General features: G+C 47.5%; 1 protein-coding gene across 5 annotated transcripts in view; it reads right to left on the reverse strand.

Moving 5' to 3' along the window:
* Positions 1-502: 502 nt before the first annotated feature.
* The window catches only part of Ctnnd2 (catenin delta 2), a 795501-nt gene continuing 779750 nt past the window's right edge, over positions 503-16253 (reverse strand). For all 5 annotated transcript variants that reach the window (XM_070042191.1, XM_070042192.1, XM_070042190.1 and 2 more), the window contains 4 exons: positions 14642-14768; positions 10079-10210; positions 7748-7821; positions 503-1695 (listed from right to left, as the gene is read on the reverse strand). In XM_070042191.1, the coding sequence (XP_069898292.1) occupies positions 1435-1695; positions 7748-7821; positions 10079-10210; positions 14642-14768 (594 nt within the window). In that variant the 3' untranslated portion in view covers positions 503-1434. The remainder of the gene's footprint in view (positions 1696-7747; positions 7822-10078; positions 10211-14641; positions 14769-16253) is intronic.

Below are 16253 nucleotides of genomic sequence, written 5' to 3' on the forward strand. Positions count from 1 at the left end.
AACAGAAAAGTCAGGGGGTGATAGGATCAGGTGAGCAGTTTACATCTTCTGTAGATACTTCAAGTAATTGGCCCCAAGGGGAAACTACTGAGTTGGCCATGGTTTCTCGTGTTCTGAGGACATAAAATGTGGAAGGAAATTGACCTGTAGAAAGAGTTAATATCCAAGAATGTGTGAACGTGTGAAAATCCTATAACTTCATCTCAGCTGGCCTAATATCCTGAGTCACTAGATGATCAGAAGAATACAGTACAAAAGGAATGGACTGATGTACATTGATTCTAAAACCCCCAAAACAGAAGTTTGTACAAGATGAACAAGTGAAATGAAGTCACTTCTACCGAAACAAAAATCTCACACAGGTCATTTCTGTTTTTTGTTTTTGTTTTTTTGTTATACGTACGTGGACATACACACACCCACACACGCACAGACACACAAGCAAGAATGTGTATTTTGTAAGATAAGATCCTTGGAAATAGACATTCTTAGCAAATGTGGATGACAGATCAATTGGAATTTATTTTCTTTTAACACTGGATCATCATAAAGAAAACTGGTATAAATGAAAAAAAATCTATCTCAAATATCTACATCTAAAATTTTTAGGCAGTGACAAAGCACTTCTTTGACGAGGAGGAGGGTGGAATGATGGATGTTAATTGTCCCAAAATGCTGGGTGCCGTGGTTAGTTTTCACAAATTCACATATCAGAACGAACAATACTGCTAAATATTCCTTTTTTTTTTTTTGCTTTTTGTTTTTGTTTTTGTTAAAACATACTGGGAGAAAGAAAAGAAAAGGAAAAAAACCTGGAAATCCATACATCTTTCAAAAGTCTGAAATTGAAGCAATATTTAGAACCATAGATGAGGGAACAGGGGAGCATTGGTGTAATATACACAATGCGCTTTTTTCTTCTTTTAATCTGTAATGTACATCAAATACTTTACAACAATGCTTTAACAAAAGGCAAGAGAACATCTTGCTGTACAGAGGAACCCGATGCAGCTTGTAGCCTAGAGTCACACGGATGAAGGGAGTAAAGAAAGTGTGAGCAGCCGTCCCCCATCAAGTGTGGAACCTCGTCTGCCCTGTGCTTGGAACCGCCCCAGGCCCTCTCCCCACCCTCCCCTCTCCTTCCTCCTCCACCTCCAGAATAAAGCACTTGTAAGACTCTACAGCTCACACTAGGTCGGTGCAGGGACACTGCCCTATTTAGGATTGCCTTAGCGTTCTACCGATTTCCAAGTTAGCCTTCCATTCAGTTTAGCTTTCTAAAATAGCTCTGGCTATCTCCTTATTGGTTATCACAGCCTTCCTACGGAACAGGCTTGAACAAACTAAAGTGGCAGGGAAAGAAGAAAAGAAACAGAAGTGTGTCGTGGTATGCATGCACATGCACTGTTCCGCAGCGCCTCCTGCCGCCTGGCCTCACACCCACGAGTCGGGCGAGGCCGGGTAGTGGCTCGTTTCATAGTTCAGTTCGCTGTAGGGGCGGGCGGCGGAGTAGAAGTCTACGTAGTTGCCGGTGGACTTGAGGCCCAGGTGCATGGTGTACTCGCTGGCCGGGGGGCGGTGGTGGACCTGGTCCTCGAAGAAAGACTCGTCGTAGTTTCTCGTGGAATTCTGAAATGGCTGGTAGGTCTCGTAGTCTTTCCTGCTGGGCTCCTGGGGGGCGGGCTGTGCTGAAACCTGCGGGGAACACAGGAGCCCCCAGTGAGCGAGTTCCACCTGCCGCCCTCCCTCTCCCTCTGGAAAGACACGGAACCCCCCAGGCGCTCTCCACAGCTGACCCACTGCGGTTGCCTTTCCCGAGTGTTTTCTGGTTCTGGTTGTGCATATTATGGGGTGTGTGTGTATGTGTGTTGGTTACTTGATTACCCCATGTGCACTCAGTGAGTGTGATGTGATCAGGGTAATTAGCACCTTACTGTTTCCTAGAGTTCGGGAATCTTCAACGTCCTTGTAGCTCTTCACGAAACCCAATAAAAACCATTGTGAAGAAGTTGCCCTGTTGTACTGTAGAACGTGGAGGCTTATTGGACCACAGTGGATGCTTCTTGGACCATTCTGGCACCCTTAGCTGACCTCTCTATAAAGCCTTCCCCCCTCCCCCCACCTCCTCTCCCCCTGTCCTAGGCTCTACTGACCACTGTTCTGCTCTCTACCTCCATGGAACCAACTTCTTCAGCTTCTACGTTTGAGGACACGCTGTATTTGCCCTTCAGGGCCAGGGTTAGTTCACTGAGTGGACTGTCCTCCAGAGCCTTCTCATGTTGTGACAGATGATAAGATTTCACTAAGAAACACGGCTGGCTAGTATCCTCCGTTGTGTATATCTGCCACATCTTCAAAAGTGCTCCTTCCTGGTCCATAGTTATCATTCCATGTAACCTTCTGCTTTATTATTAATAATAATCTTCTTATTATTTGACTGTATTTAATGTAAAACTGACTGTTTAAAAGCATTTCATTCGATGGTATTAGTGTCATACACACACCCACACATATGTACATAGCATCACCCAATTGTCACAACTTTTTGCCATCCTAAACAGAAACTCTGCGCCCATTAAACTTCCCTCCCTGTTGAGTACTCTGCTCCCGGCCCCTCCATTCCACTTGGAATCTCTATGACTTCGCCTCTTCTAGAAGGTTCATCTGACTGGCGTCATCCTTTTGTCCTTGGGGTCTGGTGTCTTTCATGGAACATAATGTGTTCACGGTTCAGCCATGTTCTTTGTTCTTTGAGACTCAATATCTGCTGTTCCCCTGTGGGGGCAGGACTGCATTTATTTATCCATCTAGGTGCTGAACTCTCTACCTTTGCTGGCTGATTTGAATCGCTGCTTTTGCTTCTTTCTGGTAGAGTCAGCAGTGAGTCAGGGAGAATTCTATGTTTAACCTTCCAGAGAACCACCAAATGATTTGCTCGAGCAGCGATACTATTTTACTGTTAGTGATCACAGTGTGTGTGTGTGTGTGTGTGTGTGTGTGTGTGTGTGTGTGTGTGTGTGTGTGTGTGTGTGTGTGTGTGTTTGCTCTGGGGGCCAAGGCTGCCCTGAGGTCAGGCCTCTCCCCCACACCAGCCTAAATGACTGTGACCCTGGATGGATAACATACACCACATATTTTGCCTTCTGGAGGACTGAAATACAGCCAAACTTGATGCCATCAAGGATAGATTAAGGGGGAGACTGGTGAAAGGGGTGATGCTGATTAAGATGCGTTATACTCACCACACAAACTACTGATTAAGATGCATTATACTCACACACACTGACATGTTGAATTGATATGCCATTGTACAACTACTTAAGGATAATAACAATAAGGATAACAGCAATAAGATTGGATCTGAGACTGCTGTGATAGTTTGAAGCCTCTGGTTAAAGAGAGGGCTGGAGCCCCGTCCCCCTCGGCTCTCCCCAGACTTGTGCGGTTGGATGGCAGGGCCGCGAAGCCCTCACAGGAGCCCTCAGGCACCAGGGGGAGTAAGGCGTGGGGCTTTGCTTGGCTCTGTGTGTTAGCGTGGAGGGGAGGCCGAGTGCTTCCTTTCCTTTTGGAGTCCTCTGAGATTTCTCTCCAGGTGCCTGCCCTCTAGACCCCTCAGGATGAGGTCGGGGTGGGGGTGGGAGGTTGGCTAGTGCCTAGATCTGGACGCACAGACCTCTGCGCCCATGCGACTCGGAAGGAGGTCTTGGGGTAAATGATAAAGCACTCTTCCAGAAATAGCATTTGATCACTTTCCAGAAGATTCCGAGATTCCCTATTAATTTAACTAAGGTTCCACATGGAAGCATCCTCGAGAAATCGGTCTTAGCTAATAGGTAATGATTTGTAATTAGCAAGTTGTGTGTAAATGAATGCCACGAATGGCCTGCACACAATTCTTCTCCCAAGCAAGTGAAAGTTCCTCTTTTATACGTAATTGATTTATACCAGTAATCGACCTGCTCGTCAAAGAATAGTGACCTTCTTCACACCGACTGTCCCATATGCTCACGTGTCCAGTTAGTGCTGGCTGAATGGGAGTTTTTGTCTACCTGTCAAAGTCCAAATGGGCATAGAAGTACCTTTGGATCGTCTTACAGCCTGCAGTATGGGGCATTGGGATTCTCGTGGAAGATGAGCTAAGGACAGATGTTCCTGGCTGCAGGCATGAGAAGGCGGTCCTTGTTCTTGTAATTGCTGTGTGCTCTGTGGAACTTTTCCTACCAGTGTCGGGCTACTGTTCAAGGGCAGTCCCCCCGACACACAGAAACTTACAGTCAGGAGGACTCTACATTCAACAATGAACACATTCTCTTGTCTATTGCTCAAAGGGAAATAAATAAAATTTTGAGTGTATGCTTATGTCTGTCAATAGCTGTACCTTCTGTCCATTCATCCATCCATCCATCCATCATCCATCCATCCATCCATGATCCATCCATGAGCCATCCATCCAGTCAGCCAGCCAGCCAAACAGCCATCCAGCCAGCCATCATCTCAATCTCGGTTCTCACAGTATTTTGTATCATCTCAGGAACCCATTTGAAACTCTTTTCCCTTGGTGGATCTCTTCCTCTTTTAAGGTTGACCACTGTCCGGCCTCCTCTTTGGAGCTTACAAGGTCCTGCTGGTGGGTGACATCCAGAAGGCTACGGGGCAGAGCTTGGCTGCTGAAACAAAATGATACCAGAACCTCCTTCTCTGGTAAGCAATCTGAGTTGCAAGTTGTGAGGTCACTTTTGTCCTAGAAAAGCATCCCCTGAGGAATGTCCGGTCCTGTCTGCCAGAGACATCAATCATGGGTGAATTCACATCACAAGGTCATCTCTAGAATCTTCTCTTGTAATGACTAAGAGGGTTTTACTTCATTGAGTCTCCAAGATGTAAAACGAAGACCAATTTTATTGCAACATAGCTGACTCCAAGTAAAACATTCTTTTTTCCTTATCTCCCAGTGACTGCAGTGTTACGGTTCCTTCTCTTCAGTGGATATTTTAAATGTAGCTTGCTGTTAAAACAGGATGAGCAGGAAGTGGCACTATGGCTGAAGTGGTAGAGTGCCAGCCTTGAGCTGAAGAGCTGAGGGACAGCGCCCAGGCCCAGAGTTCAAGCCCCATGACCAAAAAAATAAAAGAATAGGGTACGCAGTGTAGTCGCCTTTGCTGTTTCACTGGAAAAACAACCATGGCACCAGTGGTGCCCACAGCCTGCTGCTCTGCCGGAGCGCGCCTGGCATGGACCGAGCTCAGCGTGGGCTCTCACCTGCTATTTCACCCAGAGCCTAGGTGTCACACTGATCTTTTAGCTCTAGCGTTCACCTATGAGTAGTGCGTTGGTTCTAATTTGTGAACCTGCTCAGGTTATTCCCGGCATTGTGGCCACTGGGACTGTGTGGACTGTGTGCTCTGTATTTCGATAGCAGGCACTTCAGGCAGGCACTGTGTTCTCACGGTGTGATGCCACGGGCCTCTGGGCCCTTCAGGGCATGTCTTCATTGCCAGACAGGGGACTCCAGGGAGGAGTCTGGTGGGGAGCGTCTCTCTACCAGAGGAACCGAAGGCTAATCTGACGCTATGGATGCAAGCAGCTTGCTCACCGTACCCATAGGATTTCAGGGCATTTGCTCTAAGAAAAGGGGTTGATTTTTGTAAGTGGAGCCAGGTTCCTGAGCACATCCTACTCTATCCCCTTTCTGTTTGGGCAGGTGTGCTGGCGTGGGAATTCCGCTGGAGATGCGCTGGTAGTCTCTCTAGTGCTCCTGACCCAGGGCATTTATTCATTGCTATCTCTGCTTAGCAAAGACCACGCTAAGGGAAATCTGGTTAGCTGCTAGCAAGGTGTCAGGCAGGCATTTACAGAGCATTTACCGGGGGTCACGAACAATGCTGGATGGGTGTGAAGTAAAGTCTGAGATCAGGAGCCTTCGTGTCTCCTGGGTGAGTAGAGAGAAGAGATAAGTTCAGGTGCAGGAGAGATTCCGTGTTGTCTCTCCCTTCCTTGGAAATGTCCGCAGAGGACTCTGTCACCCGCTGGAGGGGAGATGCTGTCCCCGATGGGTGAGAAAATGTCCTGAAGCAGCACAGCTCCTCTCCAGGGTGTTGTTTTTTCCTTTCCGATTCGATTACTGTAATTCAGTAGCCAGCTTTGGAGTCTATCTTCTCTGCCCATGTTAGTGTGACAGGAGTGGAAGCCATCAGCACAGACGAGTCTGGGCCTCAGTACTCTGCTACGAGGGCCCACGCTGCTCTGGTGTCCACCAGGGAGAAGGAGGGGGAGCTGCTGGAGCACTGAGCATCAGCGAGGAGGCAGAGGCCTGGCTCTGTTCCCACAGAAACACAGAGGGGAAGAGCCTTCAGAGAATGCTTGCTGAATAATACACACGTGTGTAGGCCTGCACACACACGTACATACCTATGCACACACACTCTCTGACAAAAGTACACTCACATACATGCACACGGCTCCCACACATACACAAAGGCTCTCTATGTGCCCACATTCAGAGTTCCTCAAACCTGAGCATGTGCATGAAGCATTGGGACCTCCCCTTAAGGTGCCGCTCTGGTGCAGAAGAGCTGGGCTGCGTGAGGCAGAATCCAGAGAAGAGTCTCTTGCACTTGTAAACAAACTCCCAGGTGCTTCCTTGAGGGGACTTGGAGTAACCAGACACACTCAGTGCACACTATGCAGTTGTTTTCTCTGGAGTTGGTGTTTCTATGTAACTGAGAAGTACTGTGTATGATGGAAAAATTCTTCCTAGTGCGTGAGAGTGGGCTGGGATCCAGGAGCTGCTAATCCCTACCCAGTCATTAGTAACTGACATCTTAGACTTGCGATTGGGGAGCTTTCTTTTAGCTTTTAATCTATATTATGTTGTGTTCATTACTGTCAGGAAATACCTGATGCTGGATTACCTTATAAAGAAAAGAGGTTCATTTTTGTCATAGTTCTAGAGGCCCAAAGGCAATGTGTCCCAGTGTTAGCTGTGGTCAGGACATTATGGTAGATGGTGTGACAAAGCTCAGAGAGATAGAGATAAAAGGAGACAGGAAGAGAGAGGGGAAGGAAAGAAGGGAGAGTAGAGATGGAAGAGGAAGAAAGAGACTGTCAGGGAGAGGAGATACTGTAAGACAGGCAGAAAGAGGGAGGGAGAATGAAAGAGAGGGACAGAGAGACACAAACGGAATACAGAAAGAGAGACAGGGAGAAACAGATAGAGGCAGACAGAGAGACAGACAGGGAGGGGATATATTTCATCTAGAGACAGGGCACTAAAGAGAGAGGAGAGTCCTATGTTTATAACAACTCCCACTTGAAGGCAGTAACTCCAGGTCCTGTGAAAAGGGCCTTCATTTCTTTAGAGGACAACAGCTCTGGCATCTTTCCATTGGGTTCCTGGTTACAGGCCCCATCTCTTAAACATGGCCACACCGGGGACCCAGCCTCCAGCACAAGAACTGAGGAGGACACACATTAACATCAGAGCAGCAGTAACACAGGAAACTTCCACCCTCCTGTGGAATCAGGCCGCAGTAACCGGAGGATCAAGGGCTGTCTTGGAATTTCAGCTGTCCTGAGGACACACCCATGTGTGCCTTGACAGGTGCAGGGAGAAGACCTTGCACACCAGGGAGCATTTATTTCCAGTTCTTGATGAGTGTGAGACAAAAGTTAATCTTTTAAATTCTAAGTTATTTCATATGAGTCGAATGGAAAAATGATGACAGCAAACAAGCTGTGTCTACTTTACCTGGTTGTGTTTGATGTCTTCAGCGGGTGCACCGTAGGAATTCCTATACAAAGTTGAAATACCAGTGTTCTGAGCTACAAGCAAAAGGAGAGCACATGTATTAGCAGAAAAGCCTGATTCCAAGTGTGGAGTTGTAATGACTGTTAGAGCAAACACTCGCCCAGCAAAGCTTGGTTGTTCGGGGACCATTCCAAACAGAAGGAATTCTTTGGGCCCTGAGCACCCTTTTATATGCAGCGATTCAGGGGGAAGAACAGTTATTTTATAAAGTCTGCACAGCCTGCCAGGCTCTTCCAATAATTGCTCACATCCCAGACAGGGTCAGGGCAGGTATGACGCACACAGATGGTCATCTTGCAAGTTTTATTGCCTTCCTTTCTGGTGAAAACGGGCGGATAATAAAAGCTTGTCGGTTGCACTGAAGCATGCCCTCGTCTGTATCAGCAGCTTAGTTTTTTAGCTGGAGAATGACAAGAATAACACTTCTCATTTGAGCTCACAGAAGTGCTTGATCAGGGTTCAGACAGTTCATTTCTCGGAGGTCTACGGGCCTGGCAGAGGGCGCCACGGGAACGTCCCCTGCAGCTTTCAAGCTTAGAGGGGGCAGAGACAGAAGCCCCACTCTATCTTTCTGGCCTGCCTGGAGTCTGGATGAATGGAAAGAAAGCCTCTTCTACCTACCAGAAGCTTCCTTATTTTCCTATTGCAGGTGGGGGCCCTTTTTCCTGCCAAGGGCCATTTGAATATTCATCACCTCATACGTGGGTCATTTAAAATGATCATGGGCCATGGCAGCCAATGAGAAGCACACTGAAGACATCCATGTTTATCCTGTTGTGTACCAAATGATTTTGTGGGCCTGACAGCTCCCAGCCCTGGCTACTGGCTCTTCTGGGGCCCTGGAGGCCCATGCCAGCTACCAGGCTGCCTCCTTGCTACTGGTCAGGTGACAGCTCGGATGTCCCCTCCTTACCCCCAGCAGGCGAAGGCATCTTTCCTACCTGGCCTCCCAGCCTCCCAGAACTCTGCTGAGTCTTTTCATCTCACCCAACATAGTGGGGGCACTTATTCTATCAGAGAAGCCCCATGAAGACAGACATCTGCCCTGTCACAGAGGCTGGTCTCGGTGGCCACTTCATTTGATGGGTCTATCAATGACAGCATAAGCCTTAGAAAAACCTGCTTTCAGAGCTATAACTTACTGCTGAAAAATGTCACTTCAAGGACAAGATGGAATTTTGATCTTTCAGTGGTTTAGAATAATTTTTTTTCAGGGGGTAGGTGGGTAATAGAATAGTTGAACTTTTAGAGTCTTGGCTCTTAGAGTCACTCCATATGTTTGTAGCCTCTGAGCGAAAGATATTTCTCTTGGATGTTCTCTTTGGCCCAGTAACCTGTTTAAAGGAGACTGGTCGACATTGAACTACTTTCACAGCAGGTGTCGTCTTCAAGCATATTCTGCCCATGTGTCTGCTAAGAACAGGTTTACAGAGAAACACTTTCCCTTCTTCTGCATCATCCCACAAACATCTACTTTCCAACTGAATCAATATATTAAGATTCAAATGGCTTTAAGAAGGCATGAGAGGCTATGGGAAAAACACAGAGACCATCTGGTGAAAAGGCATTGGAGAAAGCCTAGAGGGGGTAAAGACCCTAGGGAAGACTTAAAAGTCAGCGCACGCAGGCAGGGACCCGAGGTCTGCCCTGAGCTTCTGCACACTAGAGACTCTGACATAGTCACAAGCACGAGGGTCAGCTGTTGAAGTTCAGCATGCCCAGGAAACAGCAGACATCGGCTTTCCAAGGCCACTCAGAAACAGACACTGAGGGGAGAAGGCACCTCAAGAAACGTCATCTAGGCTAGACAATGAATCCAGAAAAGGAAGGAAGTGGGGGTGGGATGAAAAGCAGGAGTTGAATTTCCCTATTTTTATCCTCCCTCCCCTTCTTCCATCCCTAGCGAGCAAAGCCTAGTTATAGTGTGTCCATCATCTTGGAATCTCTTCTACTATGAGTAGTGTCAGGAAATGAAGTCTGGGGTGAGTCCTTTCTAATTTGAAGCAATACGTAAGCTGGTCACATGAAAAGGAAAGATTAAAATAAATTGTGTGCAGACTATATTTTCTCTTGGCTGCTTCAAAGACTAAGATGCTGTTTTTAGACCTGTACCTGAAAGTCCTCATTTCCAGTTCCTGGGCTTGATGGCTCTGAGGATCCCAAGTGATCCAACGGCTAAGTCCTCCTGAGCCCCAAAGCATGGCTTACAGCTTGAGGCCCCAGCCCTTGGCCCCATCCCAGGTCAAGGAGGAAGTGCGGAACGGTGCTCACCTGTCATGGTGTCTTTCCTGGATGTGTGTTCGCCTTTAGTTCCGTGGTAAGTGGCATTGCTGCCGGTGGACTCATAGTCTGTTTTCCTTTCTTTGAGGCTGATCATTTCCCGAGGTGAAGCTGGGGCACTTGCTATGTAAAGCAATGAAAAGGATGATTTTCACATTCCATGGTATATATACACCTTTTCACACCAATGGTTAATGTCATAGATTCACACGGTCCCTTAATACATAGGCATGGTCTCCTGAGACTCTTTGTATGGGTGGGGGTATTCTTCTTCTTTTTCTTTGTCATTTTCCCTCACTCTGTGACACTGGTGTTTTGTAGTAGTGAGGATGTGTGTGTCTTAGAGAGAGAAATAAGGATTACATCCCAGGTTCCTCTTCCTTAGAGAGAAATCTTGGTAGGGGTAGGACCTGCCTAAGGTTTAGCTGGCAGTGTTAAAAATGAGAATGGTTTTTCTTTCTGTCTTTCTCTCTCTCCTTTCTTTCCCCTTTCCTTCCTTCCTTCCTTCCTTTCTTCCTCCCTCCTTCCCTTCCTTCCTTTCTTCCTGTCTCTCTCCGTCTCTGTCTCCCTTCTTTCTATTTAAAACAGAACCACTTCAGAGGACCCATTATGACTTTAAGCAGCACAAATCTGAGAAATCCAAATCTAGATGCTTCAAAAGCTGAAACTTTTTGAGTATGGGCATGACGCCAAAGTTAGAAACCTCTACACCATTTCTCCTGGGATGAGTTTCAGATTAAACACACAAAATGATTTGAAAATTGTATAAAGTTATCCTCAGGGTGTGTGTATAAGGTGTGTATGAAACATAAATGAACTTCAGGTTTTGACCTGGAAGCCATCCTCAATACAGCTTATTATGTATATGGAACTATTCCAAAATCTACAATTTATAAAAGGGAAAAAAGTCAGAAATACAAAATGCTTCTGGTCCCAAGCACTTTGAATAAAGGCTAATTACCTGTATTCATAATTAAATAATCCTTAATTTAAATGGGTACAACTTGGCTTAAGAAGTCACCCAGAAACTGCCTGAAGGAAGGCAGAGAACACAACTCTTCTGAAGAAGGATTCACGGGGCTGAAATGGTCAAGGCTACCATGCTTTGCTCCAGGGTGGCGAAGGGGCAGGCACGAAGACCTCTCCTTGTCCCTTGTAGATGATCACCCCGGCCATTCTCCATGCCTTACATTTTAGTCCCCTACTGCCTGCTGGACACAAGGAATGAGTTCTATCATCTCTGAGTCCCCAGTTCTAAAAAGATGTATCTAAGCCTGGGACAGCTCCCAGGAGTTCTAATGAGGGGAACCTGGGAGGTGTGGGTTGTTTTCTGGGAGACAGCAAACCCAGCCTGCCAGTGCAAGGGGTGGGAGGAGGGGAGAAACAGCAGTGCCCTGGGGCTGGGCTGGCGAGGGGTTTCACGATGGCCCTAGGGTGGCATCCGGCTCAGTAAGAGCTCAGCCATGATGCTGTTCTGGCTCTTGCCTTCCCCCATCTTCCTGCATCCTAAGGCAGTGCTGCATCAACCTGCTTAACCCAAAGACCCAGCTAAGATTTCAGGTACTGTCAGACCATCCCCTAGGCCACTGGAGTCTGAATTTGCAGTGGAGGGGCTTCGGGATCCCTGTTTAATGAGGATAATTAAGGCTAGGGCTCCCGTGGGAACTCTGATGTTTAGCATAAGGCCTTCCTTCCTTTGCTAGTGTCCTATCCCTTTCATCTGTGCCTCAGTTTACTGATCAGTGCATTATCTACATACTGTGTAGGGATCCTCAGCCCCAGAACTGGGCCTGCTTGTACCCAGAACATACCTCTTTTTCCACTGTTTGAGTCCCTGGATTCTTTTTGTCAGACTTAGTATCCTCTATTTGCAAATCCCTGTGCTAGGCAGTGAGGCAGACAGAGATGTGAATTCTGCTGCACTTCCTGGAGGGAAGTAGGGCTCTCAAGAGAAGTAGTGCAGAAGGAAGCACAAGCAATGTCATGCCAAGTGCTGGGAAAGGTCGCCAGCCTGAAAGGCCTGCAGCCCACTTCCCAAACTTATCAAAATCAGATCAAGACTCATTGCTCCAGCATTTGTAACCCTGGTTGCCCATTCAAATGAGGTACCCAGACTTCTTCTGAAACATTGATGCTTGAGCCCCATCCAACATCAGTTGTGTGGGAAGCTCTAAAGGGGAGAGAGGAAAGAAAACCACAGCAGCTGGCAACAGCCCACAGGGCCTGTGTCACTCCTGAGCATGCCTATAACTGTGATCAAACCCAGTGCCACAGCTCCCTGCTATACAGGAGCCTGGGCAGGCAGGGGAGAGAATGCCCCAGGTCTGTGGCAAGCGGGGAGAGGCTGGCAGGACAAAAGCCACTTCTGCTCCAGTGGGTAGAGCAGGGGGACATATGGCACATTACAGTGACTCTTGGGGTTCTAGAGATTGAAGAGGAACCTCTGTAAGGAAATTGGGGCCCATAGCAAGTCCCTGACTGTTCTTGGCTGTGTCTAGCTTCCGCCTGCTCTCAGAGCACTGCTTGCTGGTCTCGCTCACTTCCTTCATCCTGTGTCTCTCCTCCTCTCTGAGCGTCCTCTTTTACAGGAAGCCTCCCTCTCTCCTTGCCCCTTTGCTGCTGGGCCTTCCTGCACCGAGAATGGCCTCTTAGGTGTCACTGCCAGGTAATCACAAAGGCACAGTATTCTGAAGACTCTTGACCAAAGCTTTGAAAATTAGAGCCTAATATTGCACAGATGGCGATGTTTATTAAAGCACATCAAGTGTGTAATTATCTCCGGAGACCTCACACAGCGGTGCTCTGAATCTCCAATAAATCAGGATAAGCTCTGGCAAAGAAAAAAAAATCAAATCATGCAAACAGGCGTTTATTAGTGTCTGGATGTGACTGGCCTAGGAAGCACCTGGTCCTTCCTGAATCGCAGCTCACACCCGGCCCCGCCTGCCCTGGAGGGGGCTGCACCTTCCAAAGGAAGGTCAAGGATTGGCTCTCTGTAGTTCTTCATAATTAGACTCTCGTGGAATGGGGTAGTCAAACGGGAGAGGCCCGCCTGTGTGCTCCACTCACGGGAGGGTCTTGATTCTCCCCTGTCTAACCCGGGACACATAAGCTTCCCGGAGCCCAGGGAGGCCCAGCTATTCCAGCCCGGTGTTTCCCACCCACTCAGGCTGACAGGAAAGTCTGGGGTGAAATTTTAAGACAATCGTTCGCTCAGTGCCTGCTGCCAGAGGTGCTAGGATGACGTTCCAGAAAATACAAAATTTCCTCAGCAAGTGGAGGGCAGGGCAGGGAAGAAAGGTTGGCATAAATAAATGCCTAAGTGACTAGGTAGGTGTGGGTGCATAGAATTCATGTATTCTTCCTCCAGTCTCTGAACAGATATAAAATGCAGAAACCAAAAGAAAGGTTTTAAACACTTACATGTTGACTTAAACAACAGTGACATCCTGCCATGTCTCTTACTGAATTACGTGTTCATATTCAATTTACCTTTCGTCTTGCCTTAATCTTTGGTATTACTGAAAATGGCTGAAAAAGGATATAAAATAATGTTTTCTTTTAACAAATAAAAAATTCAGCTCAAAATTTAAGCAGTAGGAATATGACAGAATTAAAAACAAAGCCAGGCACTAGTGGGTCACATCAGTAATCTTAGCTACTCACGAGGCTAAGATCTGAGGATCACAGTTCCAAACTATCCTGGACAGAAGAGCCCTTGTGATTCTTATCTCTAAATAATCAGTAAAAAGCCAGAAATAGAGGTATGGCCCAAGTGGTAGAGTGCCAGCCTTCAGTGAAAAAGCCAAGGAGAATAGGAGGTCCTGAGTCGAATCCCCAGTACTGGGGCTTATATGGGAAAACTTGTAGTAATGGGATAATGGGATAATTGTAGTAGCAATTAATAATTAATTAAACCGAATATAAGTAGTTACGGAGCCTTCAATGGTATATGTCAAATTTATAATCACACCAGAGGAAGAAGCAAAACATCTTGTCTCCTCTGCTATAGTTTAATTTTCCAACTGCAAAGAAAATACAATTCAAACTCAGTCTTACAAGTTGCTCCATAGAGAACTCTAATGTGCAAGTTCTTCAGAGATTTTTCTTATACTTGCTCCTTGCTGACTACAGGTTCATGGTAGGCCTTCCCCACCCGGGAAGCCTGCTTCAGAGAGCCTTTCTCTGAATGCGTGTGTACGTTTTATCGAGTTACCACCATGATCAAAAGAAAGTAGAAGATGGCTCTGTGTCTCATGCTTATCATCACACCTACTTAAAAGGCTGAGTTCTGAGGATGGAGGTTTGAAGCCAGCTTGGGCAGGAAAGTCTGTGAGACTATTATCACCAATTAAGCACCAAAATGCCACAAGTGGAGTTCAGTGGTAGAGCACTAGAGATAACACCTAATCCCTGAGTTCAAGCCCTAGGACTGGTGCACACACACACCCACACACCCTCATTCATACTCTGCCCACAGGCCACATCTGGGCGGGTGTGTGGATGTGCTCAGGGGGAAGCTGAGGCCTGGGCGGGCCCTGGGCCATCTCTTACCTGAGCGGTTGTTGGGAGACACGCGCACAGGGGAGATGGAGGGTGTGCGGGAGGAGGAGTAGGGCCTTTGCCGATCCCTCTCGATGGTTGAAGATGAGGCTACAAAGTGATACTGTGACCATCCATCCTGCAAAGAGAGTGTGTGCCCATTAAACCAGCAAGGCCGGGCATTGCTGGCCTCCTGACACCACAGGGGGCCAAGCACCTGCATCCGCAGCACATTTCTGGAGGGTGTCGGGCACGTGTGGAGCCGTGCAGCTCATCAAAGGGGAAATGGAGACACCGCCTCCTCCTCAGACAGCCCATTCAGGAGGGTCTGCTCTTAGTGCTGCCTTTCTTTCCCACATGTTGATCAAATGGTCTCTTGGCCTAACTTGCTTTGCCAGAGGTTTCTATTAAATGCAAATGAGATGCTCAGACTGTCAGATGATCCTGAAACCGCCTGTCCTCCGCCTGCCCGCCTGCCTGCCTTCAGTTCTGCTTCCTCTCTGAAAGCCTCGGAGGCTCCTCAAGTGTGAAGCGTTTATTACTCTCCCTGTTTAGGAACGACCTGTGAGCTACTGGAGGCCAACCCCTCCCTTCCCGTTGATCTCCCTGTTGTGAATTCCTTCTTCTCAGCCACAAATGCCCAACCCCCCTCGTTCAGGGCCTTCGCAGGGCTGCTAAGCATTCTCACCTCCACCCTCTGGTGGCCCCAGGAAACACCCTGTCCATGAGCAAGGGCACAATGCACCTGGCCAATTCTTTAGCCTGCCCGTATCTAGCCCATGTGTGGAAAGCATAGGAACTGTTTTTATGGAGAAAACATGCAACAGACATCACGGATCAGTTTGTGAGTTTAGAAAGCATGAATATTAATGAAAACATCTCATGAGACCATACCCCCAGCCCAGAGATCTCCCATGAACAATACAACAGTCTTTCCTTCCAGTCTTCCTTTTAAACTTCAATTCTGTTTCTTTTTTTAAGTTTAAAAATATTATCTGTAAGTAGTTGTCCAAAGAGGTGGCCAGTGAATGAAGCCGTTCATGAACATATACCTGTCGATCCATGTCACCCTTTAACATTCTCACCCACTGCTCCCTCACAAGTCTCTTTCCATCAGAGCAACGAGTCAGTGCTGCGCGGAGCGTGACGGCCTGTGATGAATAGCCCACTGCCTGGAGAGCCATGGCAGGAGGACCAGGGGTTCGAGGTCAGCAAAACTATAGTGAGATTCTGTCTCAAAAAAGTCAAAGAGAAGCCCCAGTGTGGTGGCATCCATCAGGAAGTCTAGTGAATTGGAAGACACAGATCAAGAGGACGTGGTTCTAAGTCAGCGTGGGTCCAAAGTTTGTGGGTTCTAGTCACACAAACAAGGCAGGTGTGGCGGTGTGAAGGTCAAGTGACAGCAGGAGGAGCATCGCTGTCTGGCTGGCTGAGGAAAATGGTGTGAGATTCTGTCTGAATATTAACCTAAGAGAAAATAAAGCCTGAAGGTGTGGCTGCTGAAGTGCTTGGCCCCGAGTTCCAACATGGAAAACAGAAACTGCACCAAACTTCCCCACAAGTAAGTCGTATGTCTGGATGACAGCAGAAGAAGCACAGGCACTGACTTCCCGTATCTGCTTCA

This window comes from Dipodomys merriami, unplaced genomic scaffold, assembly GCF_024711535.1.
Source record: "Dipodomys merriami isolate MVZ:Mamm:240054 unplaced genomic scaffold, mDipMer1.0.p SCAF_32, whole genome shotgun sequence".
NCBI lineage: Eukaryota > Metazoa > Chordata > Mammalia > Rodentia > Heteromyidae > Dipodomys > Dipodomys merriami.